The sequence below is a fragment of the Bos grunniens genome, chromosome 7 (genome assembly GCF_055505025.1).
Source record: "Bos grunniens cultivar Pamir isolate PY7600 chromosome 7, Bosgru_T2T1.0, whole genome shotgun sequence".
Lineage (NCBI taxonomy): Eukaryota > Metazoa > Chordata > Mammalia > Artiodactyla > Bovidae > Bos > Bos grunniens.
Genome location: NC_141171.1, coordinates 36,717,786 through 36,744,508, shown reverse-complemented (window position 1 = coordinate 36,744,508; position 26,723 = coordinate 36,717,786). Strand labels below are relative to the sequence as shown.

General features: G+C 38.5%; 1 protein-coding gene across 37 annotated transcripts in view; it reads left to right on the top strand.

Moving 5' to 3' along the window:
* The window catches only part of LOC147369038 (uncharacterized), a 1,156,454-nt gene that overhangs the window by 520,378 nt on the left and 609,353 nt on the right, over positions 1-26,723 (top strand). For 21 of the 37 annotated variants that reach the window (XR_015167144.1, XR_015167141.1, XR_015167138.1 and 18 more), the window contains one exon: positions 7,742-7,819. The exons of 5 other annotated variants lie outside the window; for them this stretch is intronic. Coding sequence is in view for 16 of the 32 variants with exons in the window: in XM_086410771.1 (XP_086266897.1) it covers positions 7,742-7,819 (78 nt within the window). In the remaining 16 variants the exon portion in view is untranslated. 11 more of the 37 variants (XM_086410757.1, XM_086410756.1, XM_086410758.1 and 8 more) reach the window with 2 other exon arrangements.

Below are 26,723 nucleotides of genomic sequence, written 5' to 3'. Positions count from 1 at the left end.
AGGAAGATGGACTGAAAATGTCTGGGGCTTGGGATCTATCAGATCTGACCCTCAGCCCTGGTCCTTCCACCTCCTATTTTCTTGGTATGTAATCTTTGGTAGATTGCACAAGCCCTCTGGTGATCAATTTCTTAAATTCCTTGATGGTAGCAAGTGAGTAAGAAAGGCCAGGTATAAGGATTGGTGCAAGGATTAAAGGATGCATAATATTCCAATTCCATTACAATGTCTATAGCTTCTCTTATCTCCTTGTTCATTCTACAAAAAGATGTACAACCTAAGTTTTACCCTTTTCTTGTATTTTTTCTCCTCTCCTCTCCTTACTTTTTATTCTTTTCTTTTCCCTCTGTCCCTTCTTTCCTTCCTTTTCCCTCCCTCCATCTCTCTCATCCTCTCCCTCTCTCATCTATTTTTGGGAAGTAGAAATAGAAAGATGCTTAGGTATATGTATAAATGAAATGAATTGGGGAATGCCAGAGGTGGGAGTGAGAATATTGTTACACTATAATATTCAATTGTCTAACTTGATGGGCCCCAGACACAAAGTTTTCCATGCCTTGACATTAGTCAGGAGCTTTATGGTTTTCTTTCTTTGATGAAGTGTAATGATTGACTAGGTGTGCAGGAAGAGGAAGTTTGTCTCATTTAATTTGTAAGGTTGTAACCTTAAGATCCAGAGAAGGCAATGGCACCCCACTCCAGTACTCTTGCCTGGAAAATCCCATGGATGGAGGAGCCTGGTAGGCTGCAGTCCATGGGGTCGCTAAGAGTTGGACACGACTGAGCGACTTCCCTTTCACTTTTCACTTCATGCATTGGAGAAGGAAATGGCAACCCACTCCAGTGTTCTTGCCTGGAGAATCCCAGGGATGGGGCAGCCTGGTGGGCTGCTGTCTCTGGGGTGGCACAGAGTCGGACACGACTGAAGCGATTTAGCAGCAGCAGCCAGTGTTCTTGCCTGGAGAATCCCATGGACGGAGAAGCCTGGTAGACTGCAGTCTATGGGGTCGCACAGAGTCAGACAGGACTGAAGCGACTTAGCAGCAGCAGCAGCAACCTTAAGATCAAAGGACAGGGTGGCACAGGCTAAAGATTTATTTCAAGTGGGAAGAGTGTAAAATTCATATGAATAAATTCATGGGCAGTCATACAAGTTTTCAAATACCTCTTGAAGTTTACAATTTCCCTGATTATACACAATTCAGAATCAGTGTTCATTCACTTTAATTTTATAAGAAGTATATATGGAAAAAGTTTGAAAATGAAGGGTGAGATTAAATCCCCCATGTTCCTAGAAGCATATTAACACTTTTATGCTTTTCCTTCAAAATGCTTTTTTGACAGAAAAATCCAAGCTGGAAGTTATCCTAAGTTGCCAAAATAACTGTACAGGCAGTAAAGTTTAGCATTGTTTCCCCTAAGGGAAAATGATGCTCAGTGGGTTTGATATAATTTTGTATTGAGAAATAAGGAAGGAGGCAGGGAAGTGGGTGGGCAGAATGCAAAGAGTGAAGGGGGATGATAAAAAGAAGAGAGAATTAACACATAGCAGAAGCACTGAAGCTCTAACTTAAATACAAATGATTTTCAGACTGTTCTAGAATACAAGGGTGATAGTCATAATTGCCCAGCTGTTGTTTGGAGAGTTCAGCAGCTGCACATAAGTGACTACACAAATAGGGAGTTTTTTTTGTCTTTTCATATGTGACTCTGGGTAGTGCAGGATATTACCCCTGAATGGAAGGAGGAAAAGCAATGTTCTTAGAAAAAGATTTAGATAAATCAAAGGAGCAAGAGAATTGAGCTTCTTCTTGACATCATTTTGTTGAAATGTTGATCAAAATGCAAATAATTAGACCTCATTAACACTATTTAGAATATTCAAATTCTTAATTTTTTAGTAGCCTTAAGCCATGTACATTTTGAAGAAAATATTCAGTTGTAAGTGTTAATGTTTCCCTCCAGTGACCTAATGAAAGAAATGGAAATATAGTAAGATGGTCCCCCCTATATTCAAGATAATCAGTCTGCTGTTGTTGCTGCTGTGTCGCTTCAGTCATGTCCGACTCTGTGTGACCCCATAGACGGCAGCCCATCAGGCTCCCCCATCCCTGGGATTCTCCAGGCAAGAACACTGAAGTGGGTTGCCATTTCTTTCTCCAACGCGTGAAAGTAAAGTCGCTCAGTCGTGTCCGACTCTTAGCGACCCCATAGACTGCAGCCTACCAGGCTGTTCCATCCATGGGATTTTCCAGGCAAGAGTACTGGAATGGGGTGCCATTGCCTTCTCCAATCAGTCTGTACAGTTTTAAAAATTAAGATGAAATGAACAGATGTTTTATTTAAAAACTGCAGTGAAAATTGTAAAATAAGCCTCATACCTGAATTTTAGAGCTACATGGTTAACATATATTATGGACTAAATGTTGGGTGGAGGTATAATAATTAATGTAGAATGCTGCTGTGAGGCAGAGAGCCTAACTTCTTTATTGTTTTAGCCTTTAAGATACCAATCAGTTACATTCTGAGGCCCTTTTCCACTGAGCTGCTTTTGGATTTTCTTCCTTATAATTTTCTCTAATTCTTCATTTGGAACAAAACCAATATGATTTTATTTCTTCCAGTAGGTTTCTGTTTCTAACTAGTAATTTCATACCAACTTAGAATTTTTTTTTCTTTTTTTCAATCTGCATATAATTTTGCCTTCACTGATTGTTAAAACTTATTACTTTTATTATGATTTAGGTTGCTTCTACTTCTATGCTGTTAAAACTGCTGATATCTTTGCCATGAAACAAATAATAATCAATCATTGAGCACTTCCTGTGTGATGGAGATGATGCTGTGCAGTTCTCTTATAGTTACCCCCATTAATCCTCCAAGAAACCTTGGGAATTTTTATTATAATTACCCCCATTTTATAGGTGATGAAACTGAGGAGCAGAGAAGCTAATGTGGATACAGTTGTAGAGCTTGGGAGGTTGCAGAAATACGACTCAGACTCTCTTCTTCTCACCTGGTCAGTGCTTAATATTGGCCTCAGATCCACTTCTTTCCTCCTCTCCTTGCTTCCTAGGTAATCACATTCTGGTTCTTGCCCTAAAATTAATTATGTGATTCTAAAATTTTTTCCAGATCTGTCTTCTCTTAGAGTCCTAACATCATACATGTACTTGCCTGATTGATAACATCTATTTGGATATGGGTTAGGCATCTCCCCATAACTAGTCAAAGCAGAAGCATTGTTTACTAATTCCCCATAACCCCTAAAGAACTGTCTCTCATCTAAGACACAATCTTTCTTCCTCTTGTTTAAGTCAAAATTATCATTTTTTTAAATCCTGTATTTTTCTCATCTCCATATCTAGTAGATCAGTCAGCACTATCAATTTTGCTGCAATATATTCCAACCCCCCTCACTTTCTCCAACTTTGGTATTGCTACTGTAGACCAAGATTTCACTGTATTTCACTGGGCCTAGAGCAGGAATCTTCATATAGGTTGCCCTCTAATGTGTCTAATATTCTTAGCACAGCAGTTAACAGTGATGATTCTAGAATGGAAATTTCATTATTAAACATCTCTACAGCAAAATTTCAGTATAATTAGGATAAAATAAAAACTCTGTATTCATGACCTTCTGGTCTGAATTATTCTTATCACTCAGATTTTAGCTTAAAGGACACTTAGGAATTACTCTTCCTGACCATTTAGGGTAAAAGTAGTTGCTCTGTTACTTGCAGATCACTATTTCCTGGTAAGTTTTCTTTCTCATTTGCTTTTTTTTTTGTTCATGAATCATGAGCCTTTTATCTTGATTAAATCTGTATCCGTATATACTGAATGAATATCTGTAAAAACACACACATCCAAACAGAAGAAAATTCATGTCATCACATTCTAAGTCAGTTGTTTAATCAGTATGCCCTATTATACACATCTTTGCATATTCTTGAAAATATAGTTCTAGATGTGGAGTTGAAGCAGAAGGTAACTGCATTTTAAAATGTGGTGGCTATTTGAGAATTGTTCCTTAGAAACTTTTTATGAGTGCTTACCAACAGTGGATAAAACATTCCATCATTCTATTTTCTAATCAACCCTTGGTAATGTTATTTTTTTTCCAATTTGTGTTAATCTGAAAGGTGAAAAAAATGTATAAATTTGCATTATTTTATTAGTAGTTAAATTGACCATCATTTTAGAATTTAAATTCTATCAACATTTCCACGTTTATGAATTCTCCATCATACTATGGTACCCGTTTTTCTGTTTCTTTTTACTGTTGATGGGTGAGAGCCCTTGTATGTATTGCAAATTAAAAGTTTTAACCACGTTTAATCTTGACTTTACTCTTACTGTATTGTTTTTGTGCTGTGTAGAAATTTTAAATAATGTAATGATATTTATAAAGTTTTCTTCCTTAGGTCTAGAAAGCTTTCCCCAATACTCTTAACATAATAAATATATATTTTAATTTAAAGGTATAGTTTTCATGTTTAACATTATTATCTGCCTGAAGTTTATTTTGGTATAAGATCTAAGGTAGAGAAATAGCATCTTCAAATTTTAAAAATACAGTCAGTTTTTCCAGTATCAGTTTTCATCCCATCATCTTTTACTGACTTAAGTTTTTTTTTTTTTTCCACATTCTATATTTCCATGCCTACCGGGTTTACTAACATATTCTTTAGTTCAGCATATTCCAAATGATGTTGTTTGGAAGGTAATTTTAGAAATGTTCTTTAGAAAGGTTTCATGATCATGCAAGCTTGGGGAATTTAGGGTTATATAAGTTTAAACAGGCTCTATAGAGAAATACTCCTCAGATTCTTTAATATGCTAAAGTTGCAAATCTCTAAGAGGTGAATAAAGAAGGGAGTATTTTTGATGAAATTTTGTCCATGGAAAACTTTTCGAGAAGCATTTCAGTTGCAAAGAATTTGAGACACTTGATCTACTCTACTGATCTGTGCACAGGGCAGAGCCACAATCTTTTAATTCATGTAACTTTGTATTTCATCATTTTATAAGGTGTGTTTTAGCTCATTAGCGTTTTTTCAGAATATGAGAGATTTCCTATAGTGTTTGTATACCTGTCATGCTGCTAAGTTGCTTCAGTCATGTCCGACTCTGTGCAACCCCATAGATGGCGGCCCACCACACTCCCCCATCCCTGGGATTCTCCAGGCAAGAACACTGGAGTGGGTTGCCATTTCCTTCTCCTATGCATGAAAGTGAAAAGTCAAAGTGAAGTTGCTCAGTCATGTCTGACTTTTGGCGACCCCATGGACTGCAGCCCACCAGGCTCCTCTGTCCATGGGATTTTCCAGGCAAGAGTCCTGGAGTGGGTTGCCATTGCCTTCTCTGATACCTCTCATAGAATGGACATTTTCTATATGCTTCTATAAATTTGACATTATCTGACTTTTCCTTCTTTTTTTCTTTCTCTTTTACCATTTCCTTGTTTTTGCTTAAGTTTAGAGAAAGGAGGATCTTGGACAACAGTAAGATTTTCCAAAGACTAACCATGACTAATCTGAGATTAGTTCAGATAATTCTCATTAAGAAGAAATAAACCCCCTTGAGAGAGAAAGCAGCTAATTAATAAGAAATGAACAGAGCAGGAAATTTTGACAATCACAATTCCCATTGAGTTCTTTTATACCGTATATTTCTTGAAATTTCCCCTAATTGCTGAGGTTGAGGCATAGAAAACTAATGAGAGTAGTAAATCTGATTCAAAGAAAGATCACATAGTGCCTTCTAAAATTTGATTCCCAGTGTATTTTAGATTTTTCACTCTAGATGGCCATGGACTATGTAATATCATACTGCATTCATGAAGAAATCTTTGAGTTATAGTCCCAGCTACTTTCTGTGTTTAACCACTCTAGATATACTAATGGAAAATCAGTGACAGTTCTAGTCAGTGGAAAAGTGAAAGAAAGAAGTGAAGTCGAAGTCGCTCAGTTGTGTCTGACTCTTTGTGACCCCATGGACTGTAGCCTACCAGGCTCCTCTGTCCATGGGATTTTCCAGGCAATAGTACTGGAGTGGATTGTCATTTCCTTCTCCAGGGGACTTCCCAACCCAGGGATCGAACCTAGGTCTCCTGCATTGTAGACAGACACTTTACTGTCTGAGCCACTAGGAAAGTCAAAGAACATTGAATTTAGTCAGCAGAACTGGATTCTAAGCTCTTACTATAGCCTGAGTGAGAAGGTGTATGTGTGGGGAAGTAGCCATGAAAGGAGTTTTATCTCCCCTTAACACAGAGTCCTGTCTCTAGCAGTGTTAGACAAAACATATTTTCCATTCTCTTTCTATCCCCCTTCCAAACCAGTTCATGAGCATAACATTACTAAGAGTCTAGAACACACCTTTAAGGGCTGAATGTTGGATATGCTGTGCTTACAGAGGCAGAATTAATGCTGTGCTTGGCAAGGATACAAAGAAATTAGAAAATAAATTTGTGTGAGATCTCTATAGTGAAAAGGTAGAAACCAGTATGAAATTAGTTGCTTTGACAGCTCAGTTGATATACTGATTATACTGATCAATTTAAGAGTAGTAAAATTGCTTTCAGAAAGTTCTTTCTTGAGTTGTTTGAGATTTTCTCTAACTTTACTATTCTTAGATACCATTTAAAATTAGTCTTATTTTTATTCAACTTCATTTTCTAAAACAGGGAAACTGATATCTATTGCATAAGAATTTTATTTAAATATACCTGATAAGATAAATATTTCCAGTGTGTTAGAGATGAGAATTTTGCTTCCCTCGTGGCTCAGATGGTAAAGAATCTGCCTGCAATGAGGGCAACCTGAGTTCCATCCCTGGTTTGGGAAGATGCCTTGGAGGAGGGCCTGGCAACCCACTCCAGTATTCTTGCCTGGAAAATCCTCACGAACAAAGGATCCTGGCAGGCTGTAGTGCATGGAGTCTCAAAGAGTTCAACACGACTGAGTGACTAAGCACACAGAGATGAGAACTGTAGCATAATTAGGTCATCTGCTTAAGAAAAGTCTATTTCATTGCCTCCTAATGGCATTTGAATAGTTAAATGTGTTTTGATGGGTCAGAAGGATTTTTAAAGAATTGACCTTTTATTAACATTTTAAGATTCTCGAAATTATTGGCAGAATCAAAATCTTTAGCCCCATATAATGTCAAGTATTTTTTCCCCTCTATTTAAGTAAGTCTTTGCCTATGATTCCATGTTTCGTTGTTTTTAAGAACTTGAACTTTAGTCAGACTAATTTTTGCTTTTGATATAAGCAAGGGAAATTAGTCAAGGGGCCACTAGCCTAATGAAAGAGAGAGGAAGAACTGAAAAAGGACAACTGAAAAGTGGCTGGATTTCTATAGACAGCAATAAATACAAATGCTAATGATATTGACAAATCTCTGATTAATTGGGTGACAGATTTTCATATAATTCTCATGCATTTACTTTGAGGAAATATCACAGTGTTCTTAATATTAGACATGAACTAAATTTACTTAGATATTACAGTGGATAAAGAGACACATTTTTAATTAAAAATATGAACTGTGTGAAAATCAAACTCTGTTTAGGAAGCCCTCTATGTAGAAATAATTTTTTGGTTTAATAGAATTCTGCCTGTTTGAAATGATTTAGTTTACTACTCAAAATCAATGTTATTTTACTTTGATAAAGTCAGTGTTAAAATAATACGAAAGGTCTAATTATCCCTTCCTTTGATTACACTGTTAGAATACTCAGAACACATCCTATCAAGAAACAGGAAGTACCGGAAATCCAACAGAAGGGCTGGTTTCTCTAAGATTGCAGGTCAGCGGGATTTTAATGTTCTGTGTGTATCCTGATACTGGAGGAATACAGGATTTCAAACTCTCACCTAACTTTCTTATCACAAAGAAATAGTTTAAGTATACTATTAATGCCTCTGAAAAAATATATATAACAGTGAAAGGGGAAGTGTTTTAATGGGTAAAATTGTTAAAAACTGTATTTCACATCTTTCAATGTCTACTGACAGTTTTGTAAAATTCTCATCTCAATCATTCCATGTTCATTTCCTGGTGAGAGCTTTTTTGTCTTGCTGTCCCCTTTATTGGTAAAGTCTTTGCTGCTCATCTATATTCATTTTTTTTTTTCAGAAGTTTTCTCAGAGTCCCTGAGACCTTTCATGACCATTTTAACATATATTGCAATTTCCTGCCCCTCAATATCTTTAGGAGGTAGAATCTGTCACATTCATCTTAGCAAGGGATAATCATAAGGTTTTATAATAGTATTAAAGTATTTTCCAACATTAAAAAATTGTAAAATGCTATTCATAGCAAATTTCCAAGGTTTTTTTTTATGTTTATTTTTAAGCTTCTTTAAATCCAGAAATTCGTTCATTTATTCATAATTTGATATACATTTTCAGACTATATATCTTGTATAAATCACTGTTGTAGATATTGGGAACACAGTGGTAAATGGAAGGGCTTCTATATTCTTATTTATATGGAGAGATAAGTAAGCAAATGAAAATTACTATAGCCTATGACAAGGTCTGTGAAAGGAAGGAGATAAGCAGAGTAATAGATCATAAGCAGGCAGGGAACTTTTTTTTCCTCCATTTTATAGATAAGAACGTAGGGAGGGGCAGAGAATAATTAGCCACATGTTGATGGCTCCTTGCCAGCTGGGATTAGCCCAGGACTATTGGAGTTTAAACCGTGTGTGTCCCTTTACTAGATGCTACCGCTAAAGAAAATTCATTAAATATATGTTTCAGTGGCACTAAATTGCTATCTGTGGAATTTGAGCTGAACATTAACCTTTAAGCTACTATTTAAAAAAAAATCATCATTTATGTTTTTAGCTCATGGAACAATGTATCAATAAAACAGAAGACAGAGGCCAGAAAGAAGCATATAATGAAATTTTGGCATACAGCAGAGATGCCTTTGCAAAGCAATGGCAAAAGGACTATTCATTAAACAGCACTGAGACAAGTAGTTATTCATATGGAAAAAAAAAAATCTCAGTCCTATCTGACATTATACACAAATGTAAATTCCAGAAGGAGTAAAGACAGAAATTTGAAAAACATAACTATAAAATATTAAAACATAAGGCTTTCATTCTAATATTAGGGTAGTAAGGTATTCTTCAGTCACAAAAAACACAATGATAAAATATTAATAGTGTGCTTACATCAAATTTTTAATAAAAAATTTAAGCCAAGAACTGGAGAAGATATTTGTAAAAAAAGTACTACTGAACAAAGAGGTAGAATCCAAAATTGATGAAGAATTTACACAAACTAAGCAAAGTAGGAAAAACTTATAGAAAAATGGGCAAAGGGTATGAATAGGCAGTTCACAGAAGAAATATGAAGGACTGGTTAACACATGTAAATAAGCTCGGCCTCACCAGTACGCAGGGAAGGACGAATTTAACCAGAGTGAGATATGGTTTGATCCATAAGATTGGCAAGTAAATGATTGACAATATCAAGATTGATAAAAGCATGAAGAAACAGTAAGTCTGTCTATTGTAGTATATTATGTCAAAGAAGGTATGAATTCAGTAATAATTTTGGAGAGCCATTTGATAACTTTTCATAAAATTGAGCAAGAATCAGCAAAGACTGAACAATTGCTATTTTACATATAGACCTAGGGGAAAGTCTTGGATGCTTTCCAGCATTGTGTGCAATAGAAAAAATTAGAAACAAATCCCATTAGTAGAGGAGTGGATAAATAAATTGTCATTTATTTGCACAATGGATAGCCAGTTTCCATGTACTGACATGCATTAATTTCAAAACATAACTTTTAGGGAAAAAGGCAAGTTATAGTATGATACCATGTATGTCAATAAAAGAACCCTCTATATATGGTTATTGCTGCTGCTGCTGCTAAGTCGCTTCAGTCGTGTCCGACTCTGTGCGACCCCATAGACGGCAGCCCACCAGGCTCCCCCGTCCCTGGGATTCTCCAGGCAAGAACACTGGAGTGGGTCGCCATTTCTTTCTCCAATGCATGAAAGTGAGAAGTGAAAGTGAAGTCGCTCAGTTGTATCCGACTCTTCGCGACCCCATGGACTGCAGCCTACCAGGCTCCTCTGTCCATGGGATTTTCCAGGCAGGAGTACTGGAGTGGGGTGCCATTGCTTTCTCTGATATATGGTTATTAGATACACACATTTGCTGAAAAAATGTGAAATAAACGCATAAACCTGAACTTGAAGAGGCACTTAGTTCTAGGAATGGGGAGGACTACAAACATGTTCACTTATATCTGGAAAACTATCTTAAAAAATCTAAAGTAAAGATGATAACATATTAACAGTTGTTAAATATGCATGGTGAATAAGATGTTCTATTTTTGTACTTGTCTGTACATTTGAAATCTTTTATAACAAAAATATTTCATGATACCTAAGCCTCCTTAATATTGCATAGTTGTGGCATTATCATTTAGTATTTTATTTCTATAAATGGTACTTGTTTTTTCTCATTCTGTCATGTAATGGTGCTATAAATGTAATTTTTTGCTTAAAGAAAAGTTTAAAAATGTATGTATGTATATATATTCATATATTCAAAATGGCTTTTATTTAGTAAAGATATCTATAGTGGTTATCTTTTTAAAGACTATTGAGGCTATTATAGCCATGATTGTTTAAGATACAGTTGCAAGACAACTATAAAAATTAATGATGACTATGACTATTTCCCTGCAGAGGTGTGAAGATCTTTGATGAAAATCTTCTTTCACTGCTCTCATGGGCAGTGCTGCCAATGTAGAGGTTAAGGTTGCACAGGTCATACACTAGCTATATCGCCACAGCTAGTCTTGAAAACAGTGATGGGAAATAGTAGAGTCACTTTCCCTGCATTTGCCATGCCTCCTCACCATTTTTGGTCAGCCTGCTCTCCTCTGTGTTCACCATTTTGCAGTAGCTGGTGCTCTGATGGGAACCGAATATCAACTCTTTGGCTGCGGCTCCATGAGTTGGCTTTGCTTCATCCTTCAGCTTCATCTCCTGCTGCTGCTCACAGCTCCTCCCTCTATACCAACCTGCATTACTCCCCCATTCCTGTGCTTGTGTTATTCCCTCTGCTTACTGTGCTTTCTGCTCTCTGTCTCCTCCTTCCTTTGGCCAATTCTCACTATCTTTCAAGTACTGTCCTAGACTTTATCTTCTGCTGCTGCTGCTGCTGTTGCTTCAGTCTTGTCCAACTCTGTGCGACCCCATAGACGGCAGCCCACCAGGCTCCCCCGTCCCTGGGATTCTCCAGGCAAGAACACTGGAGTGGGTTGCCATTTCCTTCTCCAATGCATGAAAGTGAAAAGTGAAAGTGAAGTCGCCCAGTCGTGTCCGACTCTTTGCGACCCCATGGACTGCAGCCCACCAGGCTCCTCTGTTCATGGGATTTTCCAGGCAAGAGTACTGGAGTGAGGTGCCATTGCCTTCTCCACTTTATCTTCTACATTCATTCATTTTAAAAAGGAAATTTATGGGAGTATGGTTGATTTACAGTGTTGTCTTAGTTTCAGGTGTGCAGCAAATGATTCAGTTATACATATACATATATCTATTCTTTTTCAGATTCTTTTTCTATATAGGTTATTACAGAATACTGAGTAGAGTTCCCTGTGCTATACAGTAGGTCTTTGTTGTTTCTCTGTCTTATATAGAATAGTGTGTGTATGCTCCTAATTTATCCCTCCCCCAAACCATATTTCCCTTTGGTAACCATTAGTTTGTTTTTGAAGTCTGTGAGTCTGTTTCTGTTTTATAAATCAGTTCGTTTATATATTTTTAAAATTAGATTCCACATATGAATGATATCTTAAGATATTTGTCTTTGCCTATCTTACTTCATTCAGTATAATAATCTCTAAGTTCAACCATGTTGCTGCAGATGGTATTATTTCCTTCATGAGTTTTTATGGATGAGTAACATTACAGCATCTGTGTGTGCGTGTGTGTGTGTGTATGTATATATATATATACATATATAGGTATGTAAATGTGTGTATATGTATACACACACCACATTTTCTTTATCCAATTCTCTGTCAGTGGACATTTAGGTTGTGTCCATGTTTTGGCTATTGTAAATAATGCTTCTATGAACATTGGCATGCATGTATCTTTTCAAATTATGATTTTTCTTCATCACATTTACTTTTAAATCCTACACTGAGCCTGCTTTGCAGGTTGTCCTTAGGGCCGTAGCAAAACATCAAGAAGGTACGGACTATGTGTTTTTATATAAGCCAACTAGATTCTACAGAGAAAATGTCGCTGAAATTTCCAAGTTGAGGGTGGTATGGAAGGGAAGAAATGCATTTCGTGCACTGATAATTAGCAGAGAGAACCCCAGAACCTGAAGGTTCTATATGGATAGACATAAGAAATACCACTAATTACATAGACAAAGGGCTTCCCAGGTGGCACTTCCCAGGGCTTCCCAGTGGTAAAGAACCTGCCTACCAATGTAGGAGATGCAAGAGATGTGGGTTCAATCCCTGGGTCTGGAAGATCCCCTGTAGGAGGAAATGGCAACCCACTCCAGTATTCCTGCTTGGAGAATCCCATGCACAGAGGAGCCTGGTGGGCTACAGTCCATAGCGTCGCAAAGAGTTGGACACAACTGCACAACAAATGCTTTCACTTCAGAGATTTCACTGGGTACAGTTTACCTGTTTGAAAAGACCCTACCAAGCATTTTGACACAAGGAAACATAAATGAACAAATTAGGCAAGAAAGCTGTACTTTGTCTATTGAGCTATTTCAAGTTCAGAATGTATAGTACAAAATGGGAAGTTATAAACATCTTTCAAGTGGCCTAGTTATTGATGATCATCCTTAGAATCCACAGAGCTCTCTTTATTGCAGACAAGCTAGGGATGAGAATGATATTAATTCTCATCACACTACAAGGTGAAGACTAGATTTTCTTAGATAAAATTATAAAGACCCTGATCTGTCTCCAAATTATCTTTGAAGTTGCACCATTAAATGGAAACAGGACTGAAGTGTGTTTGAAACAGTTTTAGATTTCACATAATACTGGAAGTTAAACATAGTTTGAGATAAAAGATTTTTTTCATTTCTAGTGACAGGGTAGGTAAATAGCATGTTTAAAAGGTATTAGCATAAGGTTATAGGTCACAGCCTACAGCCTATGGCCTCCTTGTTTTGTTTGCCACCCAATCATGTCCAACTTTGTGACCCCATGGACTGCAGCATGCCAGGCTTCCCTGTCCATCACCAACTCCCAGATTTTACTCAAACTCATATCTGTTGAGTCTATGAGCCATCCAATCACCTCTTCCTGGGTCATCCCCATCGCCTCCTGCCTTCAGTCTTTTGCAGCATCAGAGTCTTTTCAATGACTCAGTTCTTCACATCAGGTGGCCAAAGTATTGGAGCTTCAGTGTCAGTCCTTGTAATGAATATTCGGAATTGATTTCCTTTAGGATGGACTGGTTGGATCTCCTTGCTGTCCAGAGGAATCTCAAGGGTCTTCTCCAACACCACAATTCAAAAGCATCAGTTCTTCAGTGCTCAACTTTCTTTATAGCCCAACTCTCACACCTATACATGACTACTGGAAAAACCATAGCTTTGACTAGATCGACCTTTGTTTGCAAAGTAATGTCTCTCCTTTTTAATAAGGTGTCTAGGTTGGTCATAACTTTTCTTCCAAGGAGTAAGTATCTTTTAATTTCATGGTTGCAGTCATCATCTGCAGAGATTTTGGAGCGCCCTCCCCCCCTACCCCAAATAAAGTCTATCACTGTTTCCATTGTTTCCCTATCTATTTGCATGAAGTGATGGGACCGAAGGCCATGATCTTAGTTTTCTGAATGTTGAGTTTTAATCCAACTTTTTCACTCTCCTCTTTTACTGTCATCAAGAGGCTCTGTAGTTCTTCTTCGCTTTCTGCCATAAGGGTGGTGTCATCGGCATATCTGAGGTTATTGATATTTCTCCTGGCAATCTTGATTCCAGTTTGTACTTCATCCATTCCAGCATTTCTCATGATGTACTCTGCATATAAGTTAAATAAGCAGGGTGACAATATACAGCCTTGACGTACTCCTTTTCCTATTTGGAACCAGTCTGTTGTTCCATGTCCAGTTCTAACTGTTACTTCTTGACTTGCATACAGATTTCTCAGGGGGCAGGTCAGGTGGTCTGGTATACCCATCTCTTGAAGAATTTGCACAGTTTATTGTGATCTACACAGTCAAAGCCTTTGGCATAATCAATAAAGTAGAAGTATATATTTTTTTGGAACTCTCTTGCTTTTTCATGTTCTAGTGGATGTTGGCAATTTGATCGCTGGTTCCTCTGCCTTTTCTAAATCCAGCTTGAACATCTGTAATTTCATGATTCACATTCTGTTGAAGCCTGGCTTGAAAAATTTTGAGCATTACTTTACTAGTGAGTGAGATGAGTGCAATTGTGTGGTAGTTTGAGCATTCTTTGACATTGATTTTCTATGTGATTGGAATGAAAACTTACATTTTCCAGTCCTGTGGCCACTGCTAGTTTATCAGATTTGCTGGCATGTTGAGTGCAGCACTTTCACAGCATCATCTTTTAGGTCCTATGAAGGTTCTATGAAGACCTACAAGACCTTCTAGAACTAGCACCCAAAAAAGATATTCTTTTCATTATAGGGGACTGGAATGCAAAAGTAGAAAGTCAAGAAATAGCTGGAATAACAGGCAAATTTGGCCTTGGAGTACAGAATGAAGCAGAACAAATGCTAATAGAGCTTTACCAAGGGAATGCACTGGTCATAACAAACACCGTCTTCCAACAGCACAAGAGAAGACTATGTACATGGACGTCACCAGATGGTCAACACCGAAATCAGATTGATTATATTCTCTACAGCTAAAAATGGAGAAGTTCTATACAGTCAGCAAAACCAAGACCGGGAGCTGACTGTGGCTCAGATCATGAACTCCTTATTGCCAAATTCAGACTTAAATTGAAGAACGTAGGGAAAACCACTAGACCATTCAGGTATGACCTAAATCAAATCCCTTACGATTATACAATGGAAGTGAGAAATATATTCAATGGATTAGATCTGATAGACAGAGTACCTGAAGAACTATGGACGGAGATTCATGACATTGTACAGGAGGCAGTGATCAAGACTATCCACAAGAAAAAGACATGCAAAAAGGCAAAATGGTTGTCTGACAAGGCCTTACAAATAGCTGAGAAAAGAAGAGAAGCTAAAGCTAAAGGAGAAAGGGAAAGATGTGCCCATTCGAATGCAGAGTTCCAAAGAATTGCAAGGAGAGACGAGAAAGCCCTCCTCAGCGATCAGTGCAAAGGAATAGAGGAGAACAACAGAACGGGAAAGACTAGAGATCTCTTCAAGAAAATCAGAGTTATAAAGGAAACTTTTCACGGAAAGATGGGCACAATAAAGGACAGAAATGGCACGGACCTAACAGAAGCAGAAGATATTAAGAAGAGGTGGCAAGAATATAGAGAACTATACAAAAAAGATCTTCATGACCCAGATAACCACGATGGTGTGATCACTCACCTAGAGCCAGACATCCTGGAATGTGAAGTCAAGTGGGCCTTAGAAAGCATCACTACGAACAAAGCTAGTGGAGGTGATGGAATGCCAGTTGCGCTCTTTCAAATCCTAAAAGATGAAAAGCCCATGACTCCTCCTAATTTTCTGTACTGTACCTGTACCATGGACCACATCTACTGTTGTTCTGTCAGGCTAGCTCCTGGCCAACACCTGTAAAAATGAGCACACCAGGAATTTTATCATTAATTTTACTTCTTTGGAAGAGTCAGTTTTAACAAAATTTATAAAATTTGTAAATATCTGGAACATTGTGCTTCGATTTAGTAGTGTTGTGCTTCTGAGCTCTCAAAAGGAATAGGTATGTTAAATCATCTTCTACTTTTTATGATAAAATTATGATGGTAATCTCTGCATTTATGATAAAGTCCTTTTGTTTTCAGCCTTTGAATTTAAAGTAAGTTAAATATCTATGTAGATCTCTTCAGCAACTTTTCTAACTTAGGCAGAGCTATTAGTTTTATAAGACTGGTGATACTGAGATCAATACATATAGAATCTGGGTGTGTGGTAAACATTATTCTGAGTCTGTTCATTTGCATATCACTTAGGGAATGTTTTATGGAGGACTGTTCAAGTGTATATCTTACAGATATTTTCAGGTTAAATTTGACACCGGGGATGAAATTACTTTAGGCCTATTGATGTCCTTTTTCCAGGATCCACAGCAGTGTTGCTGTTACATATGCAGTCTTCCTTGTTGGGATACACAAGTTCTTGTGATTTATTCTGGGCTTACTCTGTGATTCATTTATGTGCTTAGTTTGGCCTTTCCTTGCTTTCGCACATATAGAGGGACTGTGTTGATTGTAGATGGAAGGAGTAAGAGAAACGTATATTATATGAAAGAGTCACAGATTAATTTGTCCAGAATTGCTGAGTGTTTGCAACACTAGACTTATATCTCTGCCCAGTGCCCTAGAGCGCCTGCCTCCTATCTGATGTGACCTTTACATGTTTACAAACATGGATTCTGACCTTTGTCTGCTTCCGTTTTTGTCAAGACATAGAATCCTTCAAGCCATTAAGAAAAACCAGTCTCAGAGCCCTCCTTTGACCACTGGATTAAAGGGAAATAATATTCAGTTAAGTATAAATGACTTTCTTAAAGTTATCATCACATAGTTTTCTGTTGTTTTGGGATTTCCCACCCCTGCCCAAACCATTCTTTGGTATTTTGAGAAAAGAGGGTATTTCATGCAGTATATTATCTAATTTTCTGATAATAGAAAAATCTCTAACTACTTACAATGGAAGAGACAAAATATGGCAGTGCCTTTAAGATTGATGCCATTAATCAGGAAGCCATTTTTGTGGGTTTAAATGAGTTTGTCTGTATTTTAAAAGTAATTTTCAAAGAGGAAGATTATTGCTCATGTTAAAAAGGAAAGCTCACGGGGGTTTGCTGAATTAAATCCAATGATGAATCAGGATCAAGGGAGTCAAGGGAGAAACCAGACAAGGTTCCCAGGGCCAAAGAAAAGAGAAGAAAATTGTGAGATGAGAGTTCAGAACTAAGCAAAGTTAGGTAGGAGGGGGAGTTTTCAGACTTTGTTTCGCATGAGAATCACCCAGAGCAAATGTTAAAAATACAGACATCAAGAGCTTACCTCTGATCCACTAAGTCTAAACTGGGATGAGATGGGTTTCTATCACAGGTACTTCACTGTTTTGTTTTTTAAAAACCTCTATGTAATTCTGACGAACAAAAAAGTTTGTTAAAATCTGGATTGGATCATCAGAACTCACAGGTATATTAGGGGAATTTTAAAGTACTTCTCTGAAGAAGTGAGCAGTACCTTTCATGAGTATGTCCGCAGCCATTGAGATAATACAATTTGGCTCCGGGGATTGCTATGAGGGGTACGGATTGAACCTTGTGGAGACCAAGCTAGAGAGATTAAAAGAAGTGTCAGAATCAGAATGATTAACTATCTTGCCTAGGCTTAAGTTACTAACTGATCCACTGCTTCTAAGTTTGCAAATACACTGAATTGGATTTCAAAGTCAGAAAATTACTTTGAATATATGTCCTGCACTAACTCTGCTGTTTGTGACCTTAGTCATTTAACCGTTTAAAGCTATTTTTTTTTCTCTTCCATTAATGGGATACAAATTCTACCTTCCTCATTAAATAGAAATTACTCTGAAATTTTAAAATTTCATCTAATTGAAGTTTAAGTGGATTAAAAATTTAAACCCTAAGATGTAGATGTGCAAAAGTCTAAAATATTAATGAATTTTATGTAACTGACCTTGCCTTTGCTTTGCAGACTCAACTCTTCAAAGACTAAATAACTTCTTTCTCACATTCTGGTGTATTCAGTCTGATCTGACTATTTTCTACTCACAAATATTTATTATTATCTTAGGCACTTTATAGTTCAAAACATAGGCATACTCAACTGTCAAGATTTGTTCCCTTTCCATTTGCTATGTTTTTTGGGACATCTTGAATAAAAGATGCTTCTAGAACAGTGTGGGCAGTAGGTCAGGGGCTTTTCCTGAGTTATCTTTCACAGTGTTGCTAGTCTCTGCCACAGTTGAACAAAGTCCTGCATCTGTTAGTTTGGACAGGTTACCGTACCTGCTGAGATGTGGCTGGTCACACCTTGTCATTGATGGCATTACACTGGCAGTGGTACGTTTTCTCATGCATGAGCTAGACTCCGTGAGGCTGTCCTCGGGTCTTCCCCCAACCTTCGGCACTCTACTGTGCTCATGCCCTCTTACGGGCAGCAGAACACCGAATCTACAGTGTTTTCAGACAAGGTCTCCAGGAAATAGACCTTGAGCCAGGGATTTGAGTGAATATGAATTCCTAAGGAAGTACTCCCAGAAGAAACTGATAACGAAGCAGGAAAGCAGGATATGGAAGGGTAAAAAAAAAAAAAAAAAAAAACAAACAGAAAAAAGCAAGCAAGAGTTTAGGGTCAGATAAAGTGCTAGTATCAGCCTGATTTTGCAGGAGTTCTGAAGCAATAAATTATACCTGGTGCTTGTTTCATCCTGTACCAAGGGAGCTGGGCTTTTTTACTCCTGCATCAGTTATTGAATCAGTTACATTGGCTACAAGGCTGGGATGGAGTGGGCGGTTGATCATAAACTCCCTGGCACTTCCAGCAGGGTTGTTCTCTTAACCTGAAGATGGTCCCCTGTTAAAGACCATAGATGCAAACTTTTGGCAAGAGCAGCAGAAGTTAAGAGGTGGATATGTAGAGCTAATGAGACTTGAGGTGGTTTTTGGACAAGAGACCAGCTGTGTTTTCTAATGTTCACCTTCCAGTGCTTTACCATTAAGTTGAAAGTTTTTTTAAAAATAAAATGATTGGCTATCATTTATATGGAAAAATTTAGGGCTTGGTGTGACAAGCTTTAATCCCCTCTCGTATAATTGGTCCCATGGCCAAAACTGATTCTCACAATCTCCTTCAAGACTCATTTCAGACTCGCCTGTAGCTAGCACTCCTGCTGTTCTAGAAGAAGACTGTGAGGTAAACCAGACCATTATTTGAGGAGCCTATGCTCTGATTACCCACACTTAAGGTTGCTGTGATTGCTCAGTCACAGTTAAACCTCGTCAGGAGTCTCTATCATATACAAGTAGTGCTTGACCTACTGTGATTTGACCTATAATTTTTCTACTTTACAATGATGTGAAAGTGCCACATATTCAGTAGGAACCATACTTCAGAATTCAAATTTTGATCTTTTCCCCATTAATGAGGTAAACAGCTGGTACACTTTGAACCAGTATAAACCCACACAACCATTCTGTTTTTTTTTTTACCTCCAGCGTAGTATTCAACACATTACACGAGATACTAATTCAACACTTAATTATAAAATAAGCTTTGTGTTGGGTGATTGTGCCTAACTACAGCCTAATGTAGGTATTCTGAACATGTTTAATGTAGGTTAAGCTAAGCTGCGATGTATAGTTCTGAACTCACAATGAGGTTAGGTATATTTAGTACATTTTCAACTAAGTATTTTTAACTTACAATGGGCTTTCAGGACGTAGCCCACTATAAGTCAAGGATGATCGGTACTTCCTGTATGATCCAGTAAGTTGATACTGGGTGACACTCCGATAAGAAGTATATGCTCTTATATACTAATACTTAATACAAAAGATGAAATACAAAAGAACAACGACCTGAGGGAATTGCAGGAAATTTGAAAAAATGGAAAATTTTGAAGAGGAGTCAGCAGTTTGGTGAAGGGAATGGTATGGATCAAAGACTCTTCTCATTTTCATAGCTTGTAGCCTGTGGGCAGGTTTTTTATGTATCATACAGAGCACATAAAACTGCCGGAGGGCCTCCCTGGTACGGAATCTGCCTGCCAATACACGAGACACAGGTTCAGTCCCTGGTCCAGGAACATCCCACATGCCGTGGAGCAACTAAGCCTGTGCACCACAGCTATTGAGCCTGTGCTTTAGATTCTGGAGGCTGCAACTAATGAGCCTATGCGCTGCAGCTACTGAAGCCTGTGTGGCTTAGAATCTGTTGTGTCCAAAAAGAGAAACCACTGCAATGAGAAACCCTCACACAGCATCTACAATAGCTGGTAATCCAGGAGGGGGTCACAGGAAGGAGGCATCCAGAGAGAGGAGACCCCAAGTTCCTTAAAAATTTTGTGTGTAAACTCTAAAAACCTCTAGATAACTCTTGAACCACCTAAGGTGGACAGAACAAGCGACCATCTTTAGAGTGCACGTGTGTATACACCTGGAACTTCCCAGGGGTGCTAGTGGTAAAGAACCCACTTGCCAATGCAGAAGACGTAAGACACATGGGTTTGATCCCTGGATTGGGAAGATCCCTTGGAAGAGAGCAAAGCAACCCACTGTAGTATTCTTGCCTGAAGAATCCCATGGATACAGGAGCCTGGCAGGCTACGGTCTATAGGGTCACACAGAGTCGGACATGACTGAAGCAACTTAGCATGTGCACGCACACACACATACACACACACAGACACACAAAGACAGTTTTAGTTTTAGTTCCATCAAGTTAATTACCTGGTAAAACAGATAAACAAAGATCTTTGGAAGAGTAAAACAGAATTCAGAGGGTCTGCAGTATAGTATTTAAGATGTCTATGATACAATTCAATATAACTTGAAATAAGGGGGAACAAGAGACTGTTCCTCACACTGACCCATTTCCTAGCAAAAAGACAACCAATGGAGACTGGCCCTGAGATGAAACAGATTTTGAAATTAACAAAGGTTTTGCAATGGTTATTATAATAATGATAGGAAAATATACTTATGATGAGTCAAAGAATAAGAAATCTCAGCAGAGAGTTAGAAACTATAATAAAGAACCGAATGGAAATTCTGAAATTAAAACAAGATACATCTGAAATAACACTGGTCATCGGAACACTAAGAGAGGCTGAGGACCAAATCCTAGCTCTGATGCATAATATTCAACACAATATTTTGATGATTGGCATCAACTGCCCCTGTCAAGGTGGTCAGTCTTTTCCTTTGCATACTGTTCTGTTTGTATGAGGAATTGAAGAGACCCAGTGCCAACCAAAATTTTATATTTAGTAGAGCTCTTACTATATGCCTTGATGGAATCATTTCTTTCTGGGTACTAGGACTTTTAGATCCACAGAGCTCAAAAATTCAGAGATGGAGCACGTAGATTCTTCAAATATGTTAGTGGGTGTGACAATAAGTGAGGGAATTCTGCTTCTATCCCTTTGGTTCTGGGGCCCACGTGTTATACTGGTTGGGAACCCAGAAGTGAATAATCACCATCACATTAAGGTTTATATTGCCTCTTGAGGGACAATCTCCTACTTTCAGAGATGGTCATCTCTAAGATGGAATCTTAGCTGTGCTTTTAAAAGCCTATTCAAGGATATCTCAGGCCAGTAGTTTCTGAATTGTGTGGTAGGTAGTAAGACCAGAAGATCCTCTGGTCGTCCATTCCTACTGCTGTACATCCTTCACCACAACAGTACAGGTGACCACTGTACCGATGTTACCGATTACCTTAATAAGTAGAGTGCCCCTTAGGCCATACTGAAGATAAGAAATTGGTGATTTTGAGGGAGAAATATTAAAAAGTAGATGGACATGACCATGCCACCTTCTCTGAGCCTTTGATTCTCATCTTTCATACTGAGTCACGTCAGTTCTGGTATTTTCATTTCATTTAATATAGTGAACATTATTCAGTGTAAAATCCCTTTCCTTTTTCAACAGGATAAATTTGCCCAATATAGTCATTAGTTTTTGGTTTGGTGTTCAGCGTGGGAGATAGCAGATTTTGAGGAGAATCGTATTTTCCTGTATGATTTCTGACCTGGTTGAGGCATCTGTATGGTCTTAAGCATAGGGAGTGGAAAAGGCGATGGCACTCCACTCCAGTACTCTTGCCTGGAAAATCCCATGGGTGGAGGAGCCTGGTAGGCTGCAGTCCATGGGGTTGCGAAGAGTCGGACACGACTGAGCGACTTCACTTTGACTTTTCACTTTCATGCATTGGAGAAGGAAATGGCAACCCACTCCAGTGTTCTTGCCTGGAGAATCCCAGGGACAGGGGAGCCTGGTAGGCTGCCATCTACGGGGTTGCACAGAGTCGGACACGACTGAAGCGACTTAGCAGCAGCAGCAGCAAGCATAGGGAGGGAGATAGTGTGTTCTGTCCTCTAACAGATCCAGAAGGTTCCATAGAATTTGTGGATACTAGTACATCAAGTATCTCTACCAGATATTTTTATCCTAAGTGTCAGGTACCTGCCATTTATATGAGGCACCTGACTTTGTAGTGAGGGACTTGCCAGCTTGCAAATTCACTCTTCTCTGAAGTTATGCTACTTTACAATCAAAAGTAGCAATATGTGGCCAAGTACATCTACTTGGCCATTAGTTTTTCTCCTATGGCTTTAAGTGACAATGGTTTCTTTTTTATTGAAATATAGTTGATTTACAATAATGTATTAATCTGTAGAGTAAGAGCAGCCATAGAAAAGGACATCTGTATCACAGTTTAATACCCACCATGACACATCCATTGCAGAAGGGGCATTTAATAATTAGGTGACCAGAATGACTCAAAATCAATATCATGTGACATCTGTCCTTGATTACACAGTGCTTGAATAATGAATTCATAAACAGAGTAGGTATGGTGTTAGGGATAGAAGGTATTCATGGGCCTCTTTCTCATTAAGGATGATCTTGCTTTTGACACTAAATAATTCTGTCTGGTATGTCAGCAAAAGAGACCAAGGTGAAGTCCTCGATACCCTACCACCTACATGCTACTCTGTGGCAAGTTGATTGCACTAGATCCCCTTCATCCTGGAAAAGGAAGTGATTTTATCAGGATTGAAAAAGAAAAGGGACTGTTTCTCTGACCACAGTGCCCTGGCATTTAAAGATATTATAAAATGCTGGCTATGTTCCCTGTGCTGTGCAATAGATCCTTATAGCTGATTGATTTTGTATACAGTAGTTTGTACCTGCTTATCACTTTTATCTATTATTACTTTTATCTTGCAACTCCTCCTAACCCTTCTCCCTGTTAGTGACCACTCGTTTGTTCTCTGTAACTGTGAGACTGTTTCTGTTTATTAATTTGTTCTATTTTTAGGTCCTATATAAAGTGATAGCAGATTTATTATTCTTTTGTTTCATTTCTGATGTTTATTGTTTTAGGTTCTCCTTTTTATTTTTTTCTTTCTTGATGAATCTGGGAAAAGGTTTATCAAGTTTATCTTTTCAAAGAACCAGCTAACAGTTTTCATTCATCTTTTCTATTGCTTTTATACAGTCTCTATTTCATTTATTTCTGCTCTGATAGTTATAATTTTTTTTCCTTCTATTAATTCAGTATATTATGGCATTTCTGCTCTGATAGTTATGATTTTTTTTTCCTTCTATTAACTTTGGTTTTTGTTCTTTTTCTAGTTCCTTTAGGTTAGGATATTTTTTTTTATTTGAGGTTTTTCTTATTTCCTGAGGTAGGCTGAGGAAACAAGAAAATAAACTCTCTAAACTTTACTCTTAGAACTGCTTTTGCTGCATCCCATAGATTTTGAATTGTTTTTTTATTTTCTTTGTCTCCAGGTATTTTTAATTTCTTCTCTGATCCATTTGTTGCTTAGTACATACTGTTTGCCTCCATGTGTTATGTGTTTGGCAGGTTTTTTTTTTTTCCTTGTAGTTGCTGTCTAGTCTCATAGCATTGTGGTTGGAAAAGATGCTTGATATAATTTGTTTTCTTAAATTTGCTGAGACTTTCTGTTTGTGACATTGTGTGATGTTTCCTAGAGGCTGTTCCATGTGCACTTCAGTGTTTATTCCACTTCTTTTGGTTGATATGTTTATATCACTGTAGTTGTAAATGTAAGTGTGTGTATGTGTATGCACACACACACATACATATATATACAGTCCATTTGAGCTACTGTGTCATTTAAGGACAGTGTTTTCTTATGGATTTTCTGTCTGTATGATCTGTCCATGGATGTAAATGGGTGTTAAAGTCCCCTACTGTTACTTGGCTAATGTCCATTTCTCTTTTGAGGTCTGTTAATATTTGTTGTAGGCATTTAGTTACCTCTTTGATGAGTGCAGATAGTTGCATATAGTTGTTATATCTTCTTCTTGGGTTGATCCTTTTATTACTGTGGTATTTCCTCCTTTGTTTCTTGTTACAATCTTTGATTTAAAGTTATTTTGTATGATATAAGTATTGCTATCCTGGATTTCTTTTTATTTACCTTTGCTTGGAATACCTTGTTCCATCTCCTCACTTTCAGTCTGTGTATATTTTTAGATCTGAAATGAGTCTCCTCTAGGCAGCATATATATGGGTCCTGATTTGGGGGCTTAATTCAGCTACTCTGTGTCTTTTGATTGGAGCATTTATTACATTTATATATAAAGTAATGATTTTTATGTATGTACTTAGTACCATTTTGTTCATTATTTTAGGGTTATTATAGCAATTTTTATATTCACACATATATATGATTGGCTTCCCTGGTGGCTCAGATGGTAAAGAATCTGCCTGCAATGCGGGAGACCTAGATTCAATCCCTGGATCAGGGAGATCATCTTTATGATCATTACCTTAAACTCTTTATTAGTTAGATTGCCTATCTCCACTTCGCTGGTAGGCTTCCCTGGTGGCTCAGATGGTAAAGAATCCACCTGCAATGTGGGAGATGTGGGTTTGATCCCTGGGAGGAGGGCATGGCAATCCACTCCAGTATTACTGCCTGGAGAATCCCCATGGACAGAGGAGCCTGGTAGACTAAAATCCATGGGGTAGCAAAGAATCAGGCATGACTGAGTGACTAAGCACAAACACACATCTCCGCTTCACTTAATTCTTATTCTGAAACTTTATATAGTTCTTTCTCTCAGGGCATGTTCCTCTGTCACCTCATTTTCCCTAATTTACTATTTTAATTTCTATATATTGGTTATATTGGTTACATTTCCTAAGCTTGGAGAAGTAGCATTTGGTAGGAGATGTCCTATGTGTCCAAGAGGTGCACTCTCCTTTGGTCACCAGGGATATGTCCTCTAGGGGTGTCCTGTGGGCTACATGGGTCTGTCTATTGCAATGGGTGATCTGGGTCCCAAAGTCTCTGGCTGCAGGGCCTTAGAGGCTCTAATGACAGTGTCAGACTGCTGATGGGTGGGGCTGGATCAGTGGTGGTCCTGGGGCTGGTGCTAACCTGCTTTGGGTTTTCTGGGTCCTGACAAGGCAGGCTGCATGGCTCTGGTGGTTTTGTGGGGTGCTATTTGCTTGCTGTTGTGTGAAACTGTTCCTAGGACTAGTGCCATGACTCTGGTGGGTGAAAGTGGGTCCTGGGGTCTCTGGCTGCAAGGCCTTGGGTGTGGAGCCAGGTCCTAGACCCTCTGGTAGAAAGCGCCATGTCTTGGTCTGGCTGCCACCAGATGGAGTCTTCAGACAGTGTACCTGCTGGCGGATGGATGGGGCTGCATTCCAGCGTCCTAGTGCCTGTAGGCTGGTGAGTGGTTCTCAGTCTAGATGCTGATAAGCTAGAGGGCGGATTATAAAATGCTGCCAGCACCAGTGTCCACATATTAGAGTGAACTCCCCAGTATGGCTGCCACTATTGTCTATGTCCCCAGGATGATCTCCAGTTGCCTCCTGCCTCACTGGGAGGCTCTCCAAGATGAACAGATATGTCTCACCCACACTCGTTTCAAATTATGCTTCTGTCTTGGGCCCTGGAATGGGTGATATTTTGTGTCAGCTCTTTAAGAGTAGAGTCTCTATTTTCCACAGCTCTCTGGATTTCCCAAAATAAGCCCTGCTGGCCTTCAAAGCCAACTGTTTTAGGGCTCATGTTGCCAGTGAAGGACCCGAGACAGAATCCCAGTGTGGTGCTTGTACTCATTGCTGCTTAGAGAGACCCTCTGCAATTGTAATTATTCTCCTGTTTATGGGTTGCCCACATGGGGGGTATGGGTCTTGACTATACTGTGATCATGCCTCTCCTATGTGTCTCATTGTATGTTTTTTTAAAAATGTATCTTCAGTTGTAGAATGTCTTTTCTTGTAGATTCTGGTCTTTCTCATCAATAGTTGCTCGGTACATAGTTGCAATTTCAATGTGCCTGTGGGAGCAGGTGAGCTTCAGGGTCTTCCTATTCTGCCATCTTGGCCAAGCTCCATTAAGTGTTTCTCTGTGTGCTGCTGTGGAGGCTCTCTGACTTACACATTGTGCTTTAAGTTGGTAATTGGTTAACTTTAGCCTGTCATTTTCTCTTTTCAGTTTATCAACGTCACTTAGCAACAACCACTAATTTCAAAGTCCTTATAAGTACTCTTTCCCCCTTACACCTCTCAAATGCCAAGATTCTTGCAAAAGCCAGTACAAGTTCTTCTACCTGTATCCTTTCCTAGTTTATCTCAGATGGCTAAACAATAGCAACATGGTTACGGCATTCTATGCTATGCTAAGTTACTTCAGTTGTGTCTAACTCTGCGACCCCATAGACGGCAGCCCACCAGGCTCCCCCATCCCTGGGATTCTCCAGGCAAGAACACTGGAGTGGGTTGCCATTTCCT